General features: G+C 43.5%; 1 protein-coding gene across 10 annotated transcripts in view; it reads right to left on the bottom strand.

Annotated features, from left to right (window-relative positions):
* DOCK6 (dedicator of cytokinesis 6) overlaps positions 1 to 13,551 on the bottom strand; it is a 152,582-nt gene that overhangs the window by 103,018 nt on the left and 36,013 nt on the right. For all 10 annotated transcript variants that reach the window (XM_061582426.1, XM_061582416.1, XM_061582407.1 and 7 more), the window contains 2 exons: positions 5,260 to 5,472; positions 4,738 to 4,823 (listed from right to left, as the gene is read on the bottom strand). In XM_061582426.1, coding sequence (XP_061438410.1) covers positions 4,738 to 4,823; positions 5,260 to 5,472 — 299 coding nt within the window. The remainder of the gene's footprint in view (positions 1 to 4,737; positions 4,824 to 5,259; positions 5,473 to 13,551) is intronic.

Genomic DNA, 13,551 nt, shown 5'->3' with positions numbered 1-13,551 from the left:
TTCGGAATTGATGGCAAGGAAATATTTATGATGAAATAAATTCCTATCAGACTTTTATTATATGACTATGACTATGACAGCAAGATTATTATGGGTGCAAGGATGGAGATGGAAGATGGAATTAACACTGAGAATGGCTATTGAAACTACTGGACCTAGCAGACTTGATGAGATGGATTAATTGACATGTTTATTTGGAGAAAAATCGATGGATATATTTCTCAAGGAGTGGAAGCCTCTCTTTGACTTTTTGCGGAAAGAATAAAGTAATGTTAATGAGATTTGATGATTAATTAAGATAACTACTGGAGGAAAGTGATTTTGTAATATATTAAGAGACAGGTTTGTTATATATTATAGATCTATAACTGATCTGCGACAAATCGGAAGTCAACATTTTATTTTATTGTACTAGTTATTAATTTGTTTTTTTGTTGTTGTTGTTTTGTTTTGTTTTGTTTTTTGAAACTTTGAATAAAAATTATTGATACAAAAAAAGAAAATGGAAGTCTTGTCCGAATGAAGAAAATAAAAAGGAACACAAACTCTGGCAAAAGAAATGCAAGAAGACAATAAGGGATGCTAAAAAAGAATTTGAGGAGCACATCGCTAAGAACATAAAAACCAACAACAAAAAATTCTTTAAATACATTCAAAGCAGGAGACCATCTAGGGAGGCGATTGGACCCTTGGATGATAAGAGAGTCAAAGGTGTACTAAAGAATGATAAGGACATTTCAGAGAAGCTAAATTAATTTTTTGCATCTGTCTTCACAGTGGAAGATATAGGGCAGATCCCTGAACCTGAACTAACATTTGCAGGAAGGGATTCTGAGGAACTGAGACAAATAGTGGTAACGAGAGAGGAAGTTCTAGGCTTAATAAACAATATAAAAACTGACAAATCACCAGGCTGGATGGCATCCACCCGAGAGTTCTCAAAGAACTCAAATGTGAAATTGCTGATCTGCTAACTAAAATATGTAACTTGTCCCTCAGGTCCTCCTCCGTGCCTGAGGACTGGAAAGTGGCAAATGTAACGCCAATCTTCAAAAAGGGATCCAGGGGTGTCGGAAGGCAGAGCTGGGGTTCCAATCCCGGGGAGCTGGATCCCGGAGAGTTGGGAGAAGAGTATTCGGATGGATGGCAGAGGGAAGGGGGAGGAACTTCCCCCCTTTGGAGCGAAGACGAAACAGAGGAACTGCCAGTGATAAGGTCGCTTAGCGACGGGGAGCCTGAGCCCTCCCCTATCTCATGCCTCCCCCTCTTTCAGGCTCAGAGCAAGAGGGGAAAGAGGGAGGGCTGCTCACAGCCGAAAAGCGGGGAGGCAGTTTACCATCAGCCCCTGCCCTATCCCCCATCCTGGAATCGGAAACTTCAGAAGAGGAGGGGGTGATGCTTCCCCCCTCACCGCGCACACACAGACAGCTGAAAAGACAGGAGAGAAGGGGGGGAAGGCGGGCAGTACCTGAGGGGCAGTTAAGGAGGAGCGAAAGATTGCGCGCCCGTTTGGCCCCTTCTTAAAGAAAGGCGGGAAGAAGTCCCTTGCTCTGTCAACTTTCTCCCAATGCCGCAGGACCTGTATCCCTGTATTGCTTCATGAGAAAACGCAGTCTTTGTTTGGACATTACCCTAATAAAACACGAATTAACTACAGCCATTGGTCTGGTTCCTGAGTTACATCCTGGGCCTGACAAGGGGGGGATCCCGGAAATTACAGGCCGGTTAGCTTAACTTCTGTCCCTGGAAAACTGGTAGAAAGTATTATTAAAGCTAGATTAACTAAGCACATAGAAGAACAAGCCTTGCTGAAGCAGAGCCAGCATGGCTTCTGCAAGGGAAAGTCCTGTCTCAGTAACCTACTAGAATTCTTTGAGAGTGTCAACAAGCATATAGATAGAGGGGATCCAGTGGACATAGTGTACTTAGACTTTCAAAAAGCGTTTGACAAAGTACCTCACCAAAGACTTCTGAGGAACCTTAGCAGTCATGGAATAAGAGGAGAGGTCCTTGTGATGCGTCCTTCCCTGGCTCTCCCTGTCACGTTCCTACCTGCGCGTGGCTACTGCCTGTCACTAGGCACCACCAGGGACTCCACCAGTCCGGACCGCACTCTCTTATGGTTTACCTATCCGCTCTAGCACAGATCTCAACAGATCCCCCTGCTAGGCAACCACCAGTAACGTCCTAATACTAGTATTCCCAGAGACTCTGAATACTGGTATTGTTATTCTCTTCACCGCTGCCACCATTTGTTACAGTTCCCCTTCAGCCTTGGTCATTACCTTACCCTCCCTTCTGGTCTGTGAAACCCCAGCCAAGGATCAGGCCTTTGGTAAACCAAATTAAGTATTTATTACAGATAACAAAGCTAACAAGATTAACAAGATTTCTTCTTAAGGCACATAAGCATATGGTTTTACTCAATACTAATCTGAACTCCACCTCCCTCCTTCTTCACTCTCTCCTGGCAAACAACTCTCTCAAACCCCACCAAGCAATCCACTCTTTCTCTTCTCCCCCCAGATTCCACAATTCACCACCTCACATTCACCCAGATTTACCTGTCATCCTTTCATTTATACTGTCAGCCATTTTAAACATTCAGCCAATCATCAAGCATTCTATTGCCTATTCACTCCCCCTCCTCTTTCACTACTTACCATGTATACTCTAAACAACCAGCACTTACCATATATACACTAATATATAGGAACATCACAGTCCTCTTGTGGATAAGGAATTGGTTAAGAAGCAGAAAGCAGAGAGTAGGAATAAACGGACAGTTCTCCCAATGGAGGGCTGTAGAAAGTGGAGTCCCTCAAGGATCGGTATTGGGACCTGTACTTTTCAACTTGTTCATTAATGACCTAGAATTAGGAGTGAGCAGTGAAGTGGCCAAGTTTGCTGACGACACTAAATTGTTCAGGGTTGTTAAAACAAAAAGGGATTGCAAAGACCTCCAAAAAGACCTCTCCAAACTGAGTGAATGGGCGGGAAAATGGCAAATGCAATTCAATATAAACAAGTGTAAAATTATGCATATTGGAGCAAAAAATCTGAATTTCACATATACGCTCATGGAGTCTGAACTGGTGGTGACCGACCAGGAGAGAGACCTCGGGGTTGTAGTGGACAGCACGATGTAAATGTCGACCCAGTGTGTGGCAGCTGTGAAAAAGGCAAATTCCATGCTAGGGATAATTAGGAAAGGTATTGAAAATAAAACAGCCGATATCATAATGCCATTGTATAAATCTATGGTGCGGCTGCATTTGGAATATTGTGTACAGTTCTGGTCGCCTCATCTCAAAAAGGATATTATAGAGTTGGAAAAGGTTTAGAAGAGGGCAACCAGAATGATCAATGGGATGGAGCGACTCCCTTACGAGGAAAGGTTGCAGCATTTGGGGCTTTTTAGTTTAGAGAAAAGGCGGGTCAGAGGAGACATGATAGAAGTGTATAAAATTATGCATGGCATTGAGAAAGTGGATACAGAAAAGTTTTTCTCCCTCTCTCATAATACTAGAACTCGTGGACATTCAAAGAAGCTGAATGTTGGAAGATTCAGGACAGACAAAAGGAAGTACTTCTTTACTCAGCGCATAGTTAAACTATGGAATTTGCTCCCACAAGATGCAGTAACTGCCACCAACTTGGATGGCTTTAAAAGAAGATTAGACAAATTCATAGAGGACAGGGCTATCAATGGCTACTATCCATGATGGCTGTGCTCTGCCACCCTAGTCAGAGGCAGCATGCTTCTGAAAACCAGTTGCCAGAAGCCTCAGGAGGGGAGAGTGTTCTTGCACTCGGGTCCTACTTGCAGGCTTCCGCCAGGCACCTAGTTGGCCACTGTGAGAACAGGATGCTGGACTAGATGGGCCACTGGCCTGATCCAGCAGGCTCTTCTTATGTTCTTATGGTTTTTTTTTAAAATAACAAAGCAAACTTCTACCCCTTGCAAAATGCTGGGTTCAGAACTATTTGTTTGTGAAAAATGTAACTAGGTTATTTGTTTGAAGCAAAAAGTCTTGAGTGGGAAAATTTGATTTCTATCAGAAGGAGATTTTCTTCATCTTACGGTATGGAACTAAGTTGTGGAAATCGTCACATGCATTGGGATAGATTATGATCAACACACCACTTTTGGGAAAGTTCAGGTGTGCACTTGATGAATTCCCAACCCCTGCCAGGGGCACACAAAGGCTAGGTGCACAAACAGCATAAGATGCATTGCTGAAACTGATTCTGTGGGCTGGACTACCAGGAACATGGAACCAGCAAAGCAGCTTGTGCCGTCCTTGAACATGGGTTTCTACTGTCAAAGCAACGCAAAAGTGCCTCCTGCCCAAGTAACTCCTATCATGCATTTGCAGCTTGTTTGAAATTTAGCATGGAAGTCCATTGCGTAGATGAAACCTAATCCTAATTCTGTTCTCCACTAGGAGAGGACTGCAAACAGAGGCACACCCACCTTCTGGTGAGAACAGTGCATGTGAAACTGACCCCTGGATTCAGAATTTAGTTTTCTTCAGAACCAACTTTAAAATCCTCCAGCAAAGGTCATGGGCAGTTTTCCAAGGCCTCTTCCTGAGGGACTTTTTTTGACCTCCATCTTTCCACAGCACTGCACTCTGAAGCATTAAGTGAAAAACACTGCATGGAACCTAAACCTCCACATATTTCTTGCTTTGGGTTTGGTGGCCCCATGTTGTCAAATACATAGTGACTTACTTCAGAGACAAACACTTCACTAGGATCCTCTGACCAACGTGCTCCTTGGGAACTTCTGGGATGCTACAATGTTCTACTGCCTCATCCTGAGGAGACAAAGGGAAAGGCGGCATCAATACAATCATGTGTTTGGTGCTGGGAAAATACTGTCAGAGCTCACCAGAACAAAAGTGATCCCCACTGGAGTGCCCTGGGACAGGGAGGAGACTGGACAGTCCTGAAGAGGAGGAGGACTGGGGGCCTAGCAGAACCAGTCATCATAGGTCCTGCCCCCAGAGCCTTTTTCAAGCAACCCCAATCCAGCTCCTGCTCTCCTTTCCTAACAAAACCACTGTGAACACTACCGGGGGGGGGGGTTCTTCCTCCAACCTTTACCAAACACTCAGCAGAGTCTGCACAACCTGGTATCTCTTCCCAATGAGCAAATGAGAACTCTCTTGGCTTCATCAGCCCACATCTGTCATTGCCTGGATTCTGCAGGATCCCACAAAAGACTAATGGAATCTCAGGGCCTGTGCTCACCTCATCAGGGGCTGGGTAAAGGGCCAGGATCTCACTGTGCCGATTCTTCTTGCGCAGCTCCTCATTAGTGCGGTCAGTCTCTTCTATGGCAGTGCGCACCAAGAGTGAGCGCAACAGGAAGTCAGCCGCAGAGTTCTTCAAGTCAAAGATGCTGGAGGCCCAGCTGCCTCGGGGTGTATCATCCAGGGAGGCAGAGCAGTGCTTCATGTCATCCTGGAAGGGACAGGAAGCACCTTATGTTAGGGTGAAGGGGCTTGATGTCCACAGCACAGCCTTGCTGAGATTTCTATTGGTAACAGCAAACCCCATGGGGCATCTAGCAAATGCTCACCAACCTAGAACATTTGCCTGGCTGTGCATATATGCATGCAGACCCAGGCGATGTATTAGTGCAGTCAAACATCCCAGAAAAGGTAGCATTGTTTCAAACCTTCAGCTGCCCAAGCCTTCTCTTCAAGTACTAGGCTAGACTGCAGTATATGCACAGTGAGGCAAAAGTCAAAAGTAGTAGTCTGGTTTTCCACTACAATATTTTGGGGATGGGGAATCTTCTCTGTATATTCTCTGCCTTTCACTAGCTTGCATACAGTAGTTTTGCCTTGTTGATTTTGCCTCCTAATTTCAGAATTTGTCAACAGATACTGCCTATGTATTCCCAACCCTTTTCTCTGCACTCATGAGACCTGGAAACTTGCTTTATTTTTTAAGAATCTCTTGATGCAATATTGGAATATGCCAGAGAAGTTGCCACACTTGTGTGGAAAATAAGACAAGAATGAGTGTGTTCAGTAGATACAGCCATATATATCATCTGGAGACTTGCATCTTAAAGGTGGAACTGTGAATCATAAAGAAAATATCATGTTCCCAATTCTGTTTTCTCATAGCGCACAAAGGGGAGGGGGAAAGAGAATGGCTGAGGTCAGGGATTGGCAGAGGCAAGGGACACTTAGAAAGGATAAATGACAAGCAGAAGGGAGTGCTTAACCATTTCACTGACTGTCAATTTGCCCTGCAACATACACACAATTTTAAACAGTTTTCCCCCCAGCCAAATCTAAAGAAAATGGTGGAGGTGGAATTTGCAGGGGAGAATCAACAGGCACAGAAGGGGTTAAATATCACTCTTCTTCTCACCATACAGATGGTCCCTCCACCTTCACATTGTCTTGGAAAATGCAGGCTCAGGAATGCACATGTGCTGCTAAGCAGCTTTTCCCAACCAGTGTGCCTCCAGATGTTGTTGGTCCACAACTCCCATCAGCCTCAGCCAGCATTGCCAACGGTCAGGAAAGATGGGAATTGTGGTCCAACAACATCTGGAGGCACACTGGTTGGGAAAGGCTGTCCTAAAGTAATATGTAGTTCCACCCTGAGAATTAAGCTTTCAAAAGCAACTGTATCCAGTTTCAAGCAAAACCATGACAATGCTGAGGCAGTAATGGCAAACAGCTGAGAAGCAGGAGACCATTTTATATCTTTATTGTTACGGTCAATGACCAGCATGAGGTAATCATATAAAATTGTTAAAACACAATACTGTAAAATAGAATTATCAGAGACATAGTTATAAGATCCCAACAAAAGACAGGAGTTACAAGGTGGCTAGAGTCAGATCATGGCGAATTTTGATCGCTGCAGCACAGAATTTGGCAACACTGAAGGTAATAATATGCATCTGATCGTCCTAGGGTTTTCTATAGCAGAGGTTCAATTAGAGATCTTTGTAGATCAGAATAGAATGGACAGTGTAAGAAGACATGGGTCACTGTTTCCACCTCTCCAACGTCCCAAGGGCACTTACAATCATGGTAGGGGATTTTTTGGTATCTTCCCTCCAGGACAACAGAGAGGAGGACATTAAAATGCACCACTGTGAGATCTCTATGATGTTTTTGAACTGAAAGTGTAAAAATATATTTTGCAGGTTTATTAAACTGTAGTGCTCTATCCATTGAGGTGTAGTTAGAGGATAAGCCCAAGTCTTGTTGGCATTCAATATCAGCGATGCGTTGTCTGAGTATTGACCAAGCCATATCATATCCTTGGGAAATAAGGTAACCCAAGGAGAGACCATATAGTTGGAGCTTTTGAGGCAAGGTTTGTTTCCATACTGATTGGCACTCATCCTGTAATGTTAGTGGGGCCAGACCAGTTGGAAAAAAGATTAGTTTCAGCCAGAATTTGAAGATAACGAGCCAGACCCTGGTTTCAACCTTTTGGAGGCCTCTAATCGTAAGACAACGTTTGGGACACAGTGGGGTACTTGGAGGACAGCCCTCAAGAATTTGGATTGTACTACTTCCAGAGGTGTATAGCCGGAATAGGGACCAAGTTGAGCTCCATATAAAAGCTTCAATAAAGACTTAGTCTTGAACAGCTTTATTGCCGCTGGTACATAGTGACCGCCTGTGGTCTGGATAAAGTTTAATATGGCAGAGGGACTCCTTTGGGCTGTCTGGGCAACGTACTCTGCTTGGGCCTTCTGGCTACCATTTGCCAGAAAAACAACACCCAGATACTTGAAGGTCTTTACCTGTTCGATCTTGTGTCCACTTACAGACCATTTGTACATCCTTGGTCTTTTAGCAAAGGCCATGACCTTTGTTTTTTGGTAATTTATTTGTAGCTGTTCATCATGGCAGCATTGCACAAGGGCTCGCAGGGCTCTCTTCAGTCCTATAGGTGACTGGGACAAAATTACTGCATCATCAGCATATAGTAGCACTGATAGGTGCCTGTGGACTAGCTTTGGAGGATGTATATTTAGGCAATCGCGGATTGTAGGCAGTGCGTTTATATAGAAATTAAACAGCAGTGGGGCTAGTATGCATCCTTGCTTTACTCCTTTAAAGGTTGGAACAGGGCTTGAAAGGAGGCCCTCTGGATTGCATCTAATTCTTAGGGAGGTGCTTTCATGTAATTTGTATATGAGGAGTACCAAGCGACGATCCACAGTGGTGGCCTCAAGTTTCTGCCAGTTTATTTTGAGAGATAGAATCAAAGGCAGATTTGAGGTCAACAAAGGCTGTAAACAGATATGTTTTGGGTTTGCTGCTGTATTTCTCCACAAGGTGCTGCAAAATTAGTGCCTGGTCCATTGTGGATCAGCCTGCTCTAAATCCAGCCTGTTGGTCAGCTAGAATGTCTTCATGATCCATCCAAGCTAGAAGTTTCCAATAAAGATGTCTAGCATAGAGCTTGCTGATTATAGTCAGTAAACTAACAGGGTGGTAATTTGTTGGGTTATTCTTCCTTCCCTTTTTATAAATGGGAATGATAACAGCCAGGCCCCACTCAGGGGGGATGTGTTTTTGTCTATATAGGTAAAGAGGTTGGCCAGGATTGGGGCCCACCATTCAATATTTCTTTTAATTGGCTCTGGGGGGGATGTAGTCACAGCCTGGTGCCTTGCCCAGTTTTAGTTGGTTTACCAGGTCAATTATCTCAGAGATTGAGACAGGAGGCCATTCAGGTAGGGATCCAAGAGGACATTCTAACTGTAAAGTTGGTACCTCCTCCTCTGTATACACTCCACAAAAATGGGCTTCCCAAGCCTCAGCAGGAATATGACAGTCAAAACACAATGGACCAGAGCTAGGTGAAATTGCCGTTAAATGCCAAAAAGAGGCCATATCATTAGACTTAACTGCACAGATGAGCTGTTCACATGCTACTCGTGCATTTTTCTTCTTTGCCTTAACCAAGGTTTTATATTGTTTTTTACAGGATTATAAATCGCTCAATAGTAACATCGAGGGATTTTCCTTGTACTGCCTGAATTTCACAATAAGAGCATTTTTTTGCAGCAATACACTCAAGATCGAACCAGCTTAGATCTGAGATTGTTGATTAATGATTTCCCTGTGCGCTTTGCTGTTAGGTGGTCCTTCAGCTCTTTAACCAGTATGCCATAGTGATCTAAGATCCCCTGATTTGGGCCTATTAAAATGATTGAAGAGCCGATCGTGTGGAGTTGGTCGGTGTATAGCAGTGTAAAGGCCCTATCGATCCTTGGGGACCATCTTATCCTAGTGGTTCTAACGTTAGCCTCAATATTTGGCTGGAAGGCAGCTACTGCAAACATGTGCCAATCTAATGGCTTTAGAGCCAGGGCTAATGGGAGGTGGTCACTGTCAGGGCGATTGTCTATTTCCAGTTGGACCACAGAGTTTAACAAATTGCGGGTGGAGATTACATAATCAGTAACACTCATCCTGTCACCTGACCAGAATGTAAATTCTCCTGGGATGTCACCTGTTACATTGCCGTTTAGAATACACAGGTCCATTCATTGTGTTTTAGTTTAACCATCACTGCTGTTGCAAGTTGATCCAAGGAGGGGAGATTAGTGATTGAAACACAAAGTCTTGTAGAGATCAGTATAGCTAAGCCACCCCTGGGCCTATCCTTCTTATCACTGGGAGAAGCATGTAGCTGGTGAGCAGTCCATTTAGTTCTATATCATCTAAACCCCAGGTCTCTTGTAGCATCAGAATGTCAAAATTAGATAGGTAGTTAATGAGAGATTTATCTCTAGTCTTTGATTTCCATCCTGCCATATTCCAGGTGAGAATTGAGAGACTTCTTTGAGACGTTAAAGGTTGTTCAGGGTGTTCTGAAAGGAGCTCCGTCCGTATTCTATGCGGGCTGCTATATCATCCTGTTTTGATTGTTCTATCCAACTGAGCAGAAGGTAGTTCGTCTCCTGAACCAAGGTACAGAAGTTCATCTTTAAGTGGGCTCAATTTACTAACATTGGATCTCACTGGATAAATGATGTCTGTTTGGGGGAGCCCTACATTTTTCGACTCCGTGTTGCTTCGAGATATCTCATTTTCAGCCAATTTATATCACTAAGTTGACCCCCTGTTATATACTTAGCTGGTGCCCTGTGATCTCTTCTGACTTGGTTTAAGCCTATGTCTATTACCATGGGGTTTACTTCTACTAGAATATCCCCACCTGTCTCTTCCTTCTCTTTACTATCAAATACCCCATCCGCAAGTTCTTCTCCTAATTGGGGTACGTCTTGTTTGCTGGCTCTTGTTTTATCTACAATCGAATGGCTGCACGTCTCCTTTCTCTCCTTTAGATCCGCCTTTTCGTCTGCCAAACAAAACTGTTTTTCTTTTAATCTGCTTCTTAATAAATCAAGTCTTTCCAAAATCTCTGCCTGGTCAGTAGTAGGCAACATCCAGAATGAGTGTAGCAAAGCCTGCTCCTCTGCATCAAAGGTTTCGGCACTTCGAATGGGGGTTTGATGTAGGCAGCAGGTAGGGGCTGGGTCTCTCAAATATAATCCCTGGGAGCTAGGTTGGATGTGAATTGGGGCAGAGTCTGGAGTCTGGCTTAAATCGATAAGATATTCAACACAATGTGTGTGTATATTTCCTTTATCAGTCACGGCATAAGAGAGGTGGAGAGGCCTGATTTTCAAAAAATCTTATGATCTCTAAATTAAATTTAGGAAAAGCCTACCTGGCTCTATAGATGTAATCAGCTGTATCCTGGTCTTTGAAAGTGACTATAGCCTGAGCTCTGATTCCATTAAAATACAGGTATTCAACAAGAGTTATATCCTTTGGACTCAGTGTTCCAACCGTGCTCTGTTTACGATATGTAAAAGATGTAGTATGCGCTCTGGCTGTGTCAGTACATTCTTTGGTTTAGGGTAATTGACGAATGCCAGCTTTTGTGGTATCATCACTAAATTCCAGCCATTTGTCATATGTGTATCTAACTGAGGTTCTGTACGATAATGTATGGGGCCCGACTTAGTGGTGCAGGGATCGACATCAAACTTTCCCATATTGGCACAGAGAGCGTTTGCCCATGGGTCCTGCTTCTCTTCCAGCTTAGATGCCTTATTTGCTTTATTTTCTGTTTGATGTTCTCCCCCAGCTTCTTCCTCATCTTCGGCTGCTGACTGACAACATTATGTGATCTTGCTTTCTTTTTCCTTTTCCCCTTAGGGGTTGTCTGCGCTGTCTTGTTAGGATCTGGATTTAGGTTGCTATCTAGCAGTTTAACCAGCCTCTCTAGATGTTTATTCTGGCAAAGGTGGACTTTTTTCTCCCGCTTTAAATTTTTTTAATGTTCTTACTTTTCTTTTGTTTTATGCTCTCCCTTTTTAGGCCCTCTTTATTAGCATCCTTAGAGTGGGTTTTTACAGTTTTCTTAGTTGTTATCCCAAACCGAGTACTGCAGTTTTCATTTTCTTTTGTCCAGGGTCCCCTCCCTGAGACTTTATAGTTCTCGGCCAATGTTGTTAACAAACAGTTGCTTTCTGAGAGAAAGTTTTTAATGAGACCCAGTTCCTGACAGATCATGGAGAGCCATCGTTTGATTTGGGGATCACCTTGTGCTGTTGCTTCTGTTTGGGTGGAGGTGAATTTGTATCTCAGGTTTGAGACATTACCATCGAACTCAAGGATCTGTCTCTGCATATAGTGATCTATCAGATCAGCTTCAGGTTTATCTTGTGGCTCAGCCATGGCCATCTGTTGCAGGTCCTTTGTGGTAGGCATTTGTTCTGCTGAGGCCAGCTCTAAAGCTAGATCTATTGATTGCCTAATAAAGCTAGGCTCTTGTATTGTCCCTTTAAGGTCTACTGACCAGTCCAGTGTGGATTGCATAGGTGCCATAGGTAGTACTCTATTCTGCTTTGACTTACGCTGCTCGGTATCGTTCTCCTTCTCCCCCTCTTGCTTGAAGAACGGAGTAATTTTAAATTGCATTTTCCATGTTTCAGTAAGACTGTTCTGCAGGCTGGGAGTAATCCCCAAGTCTCTGCACTTGGTATTCCATCACCCCTTAATGGGGATGTAATTAAAGTGGGAGACCCAGTGTGGTGTAGTGGTTAAGGTGCTGCACTACGACCTGGGAGACCAGGGTTCGAATCCCCACACAGCCATCAAGCTCGCTGGGTAACCTTGGGCCAGTCACTGCCTCTCAGCCTCAGAGGAAAGCAATGGTGAACCCCCTCTCAATACTGCTTACCATGAAAACCCTGTTTATATGCAGTTTCACCCATAAGTCGGAATTGACTTGAAGGCAGTCCATTTTTCAATGAAAGTGGACCTCTGGAATCTCACCAGGAAGGCAAAGGTAAATTATGGGTCCAGATCTTCAGATTAAAAACGGGGGGAGTTCTAAACCAATAGTAAAGTGGATAGTTTACACGTTGTTCTAACTCTGCCTCTCTTGTCATAAACTGCAGCAGTCCTTTTCCAATAAGGGCTTCAGCAAGAGCCCCCCTAAACTAAGGGGTCTCGGGGGGGGGATGTAGAGAGAAAGGCCAGGCCTCTCCCCAGCCAAAGTAAAGTGCAAAGGCTAATCTTCATGTCAGGCACGAAAACAGTAATTTAAAAGCCGAAGCAAAACAAATCTCTCCCACGCACTGGCCGCTTCACAGCTGAGAGTGAAGAAGTTAAGATTAAAATAAAGTTAAAATAGAAGAAAAACAGCTGCAAAAGGAAGTTTTAGGAGATAAATACCAGAGCACAGCAGCAGTGAACTGCAACCGACCCGGCCACTTTGGATCTCCGTTCCGTTCACCCAGGAGACCATCAAGGGGCAGGGCTTTACCAGTCCACTCTGTGCCTCCTTCACTGTGACCTCCAGTTGCTAATCTATGTGAACAAATTTTCCTTCTGTCCCACATCCTTCCATTTTGCTACTTTATAACCTAGTTTTTGTTCCAAAAAATAAATTTTTGAATTTTCATTTAAACTAAGTGTTAAAATCGAACTACATGAAGTAACTACATTTGTGAATATTTTTGTAAATGAAAATAGAATCTATCTAGATTCTTTTTAGTAGAATGCACAGCTTTGCCCACACTCCAGTCAGTATACTGAAGGACAGACAAACATGAAGTCCACTTGAATTTATATACGAGACCAATTCAAATGTGCCTGCAGTTTCGGCTACAATGTAGGCATTTTCTGCCTTTAAGTTTTTCTTTCTAGATAATTTCCTTCTCAAAAGCTATCCTTCCCAAGCACACCCATTCTTCTTTAAAAAATGAAGTTAAAAAGGAAGGCTTAACACACAGAAATCTGGGAAATAAATTTCAGGAAAACAGGAAGATGCACAGAGTGTGTACCTCTGCATGTGAACTTAAATGTCACAATTTTTGGAATAGATTTTGGGTTTATGCAGATTTTTAGCCTACATTTTTGGCATAAAAATAAATTAGGACTGTGCTGAATATTTGTCATGATGCAAATACATTTGCCCATTCACAGCCCACCTCCTTCCAAACACCAAACCCGGGAGGGGGGGGGA

The sequence above is a fragment of the Rhineura floridana genome, chromosome 1 (genome assembly GCF_030035675.1).
Source record: "Rhineura floridana isolate rRhiFlo1 chromosome 1, rRhiFlo1.hap2, whole genome shotgun sequence".
Taxonomy (NCBI): Eukaryota; Metazoa; Chordata; class Lepidosauria; order Squamata; family Rhineuridae; genus Rhineura; species Rhineura floridana.
The sequence above is the reverse complement of the archived record's forward strand: the minus strand, read 5'-3'. Positions and strand labels throughout refer to the sequence as shown.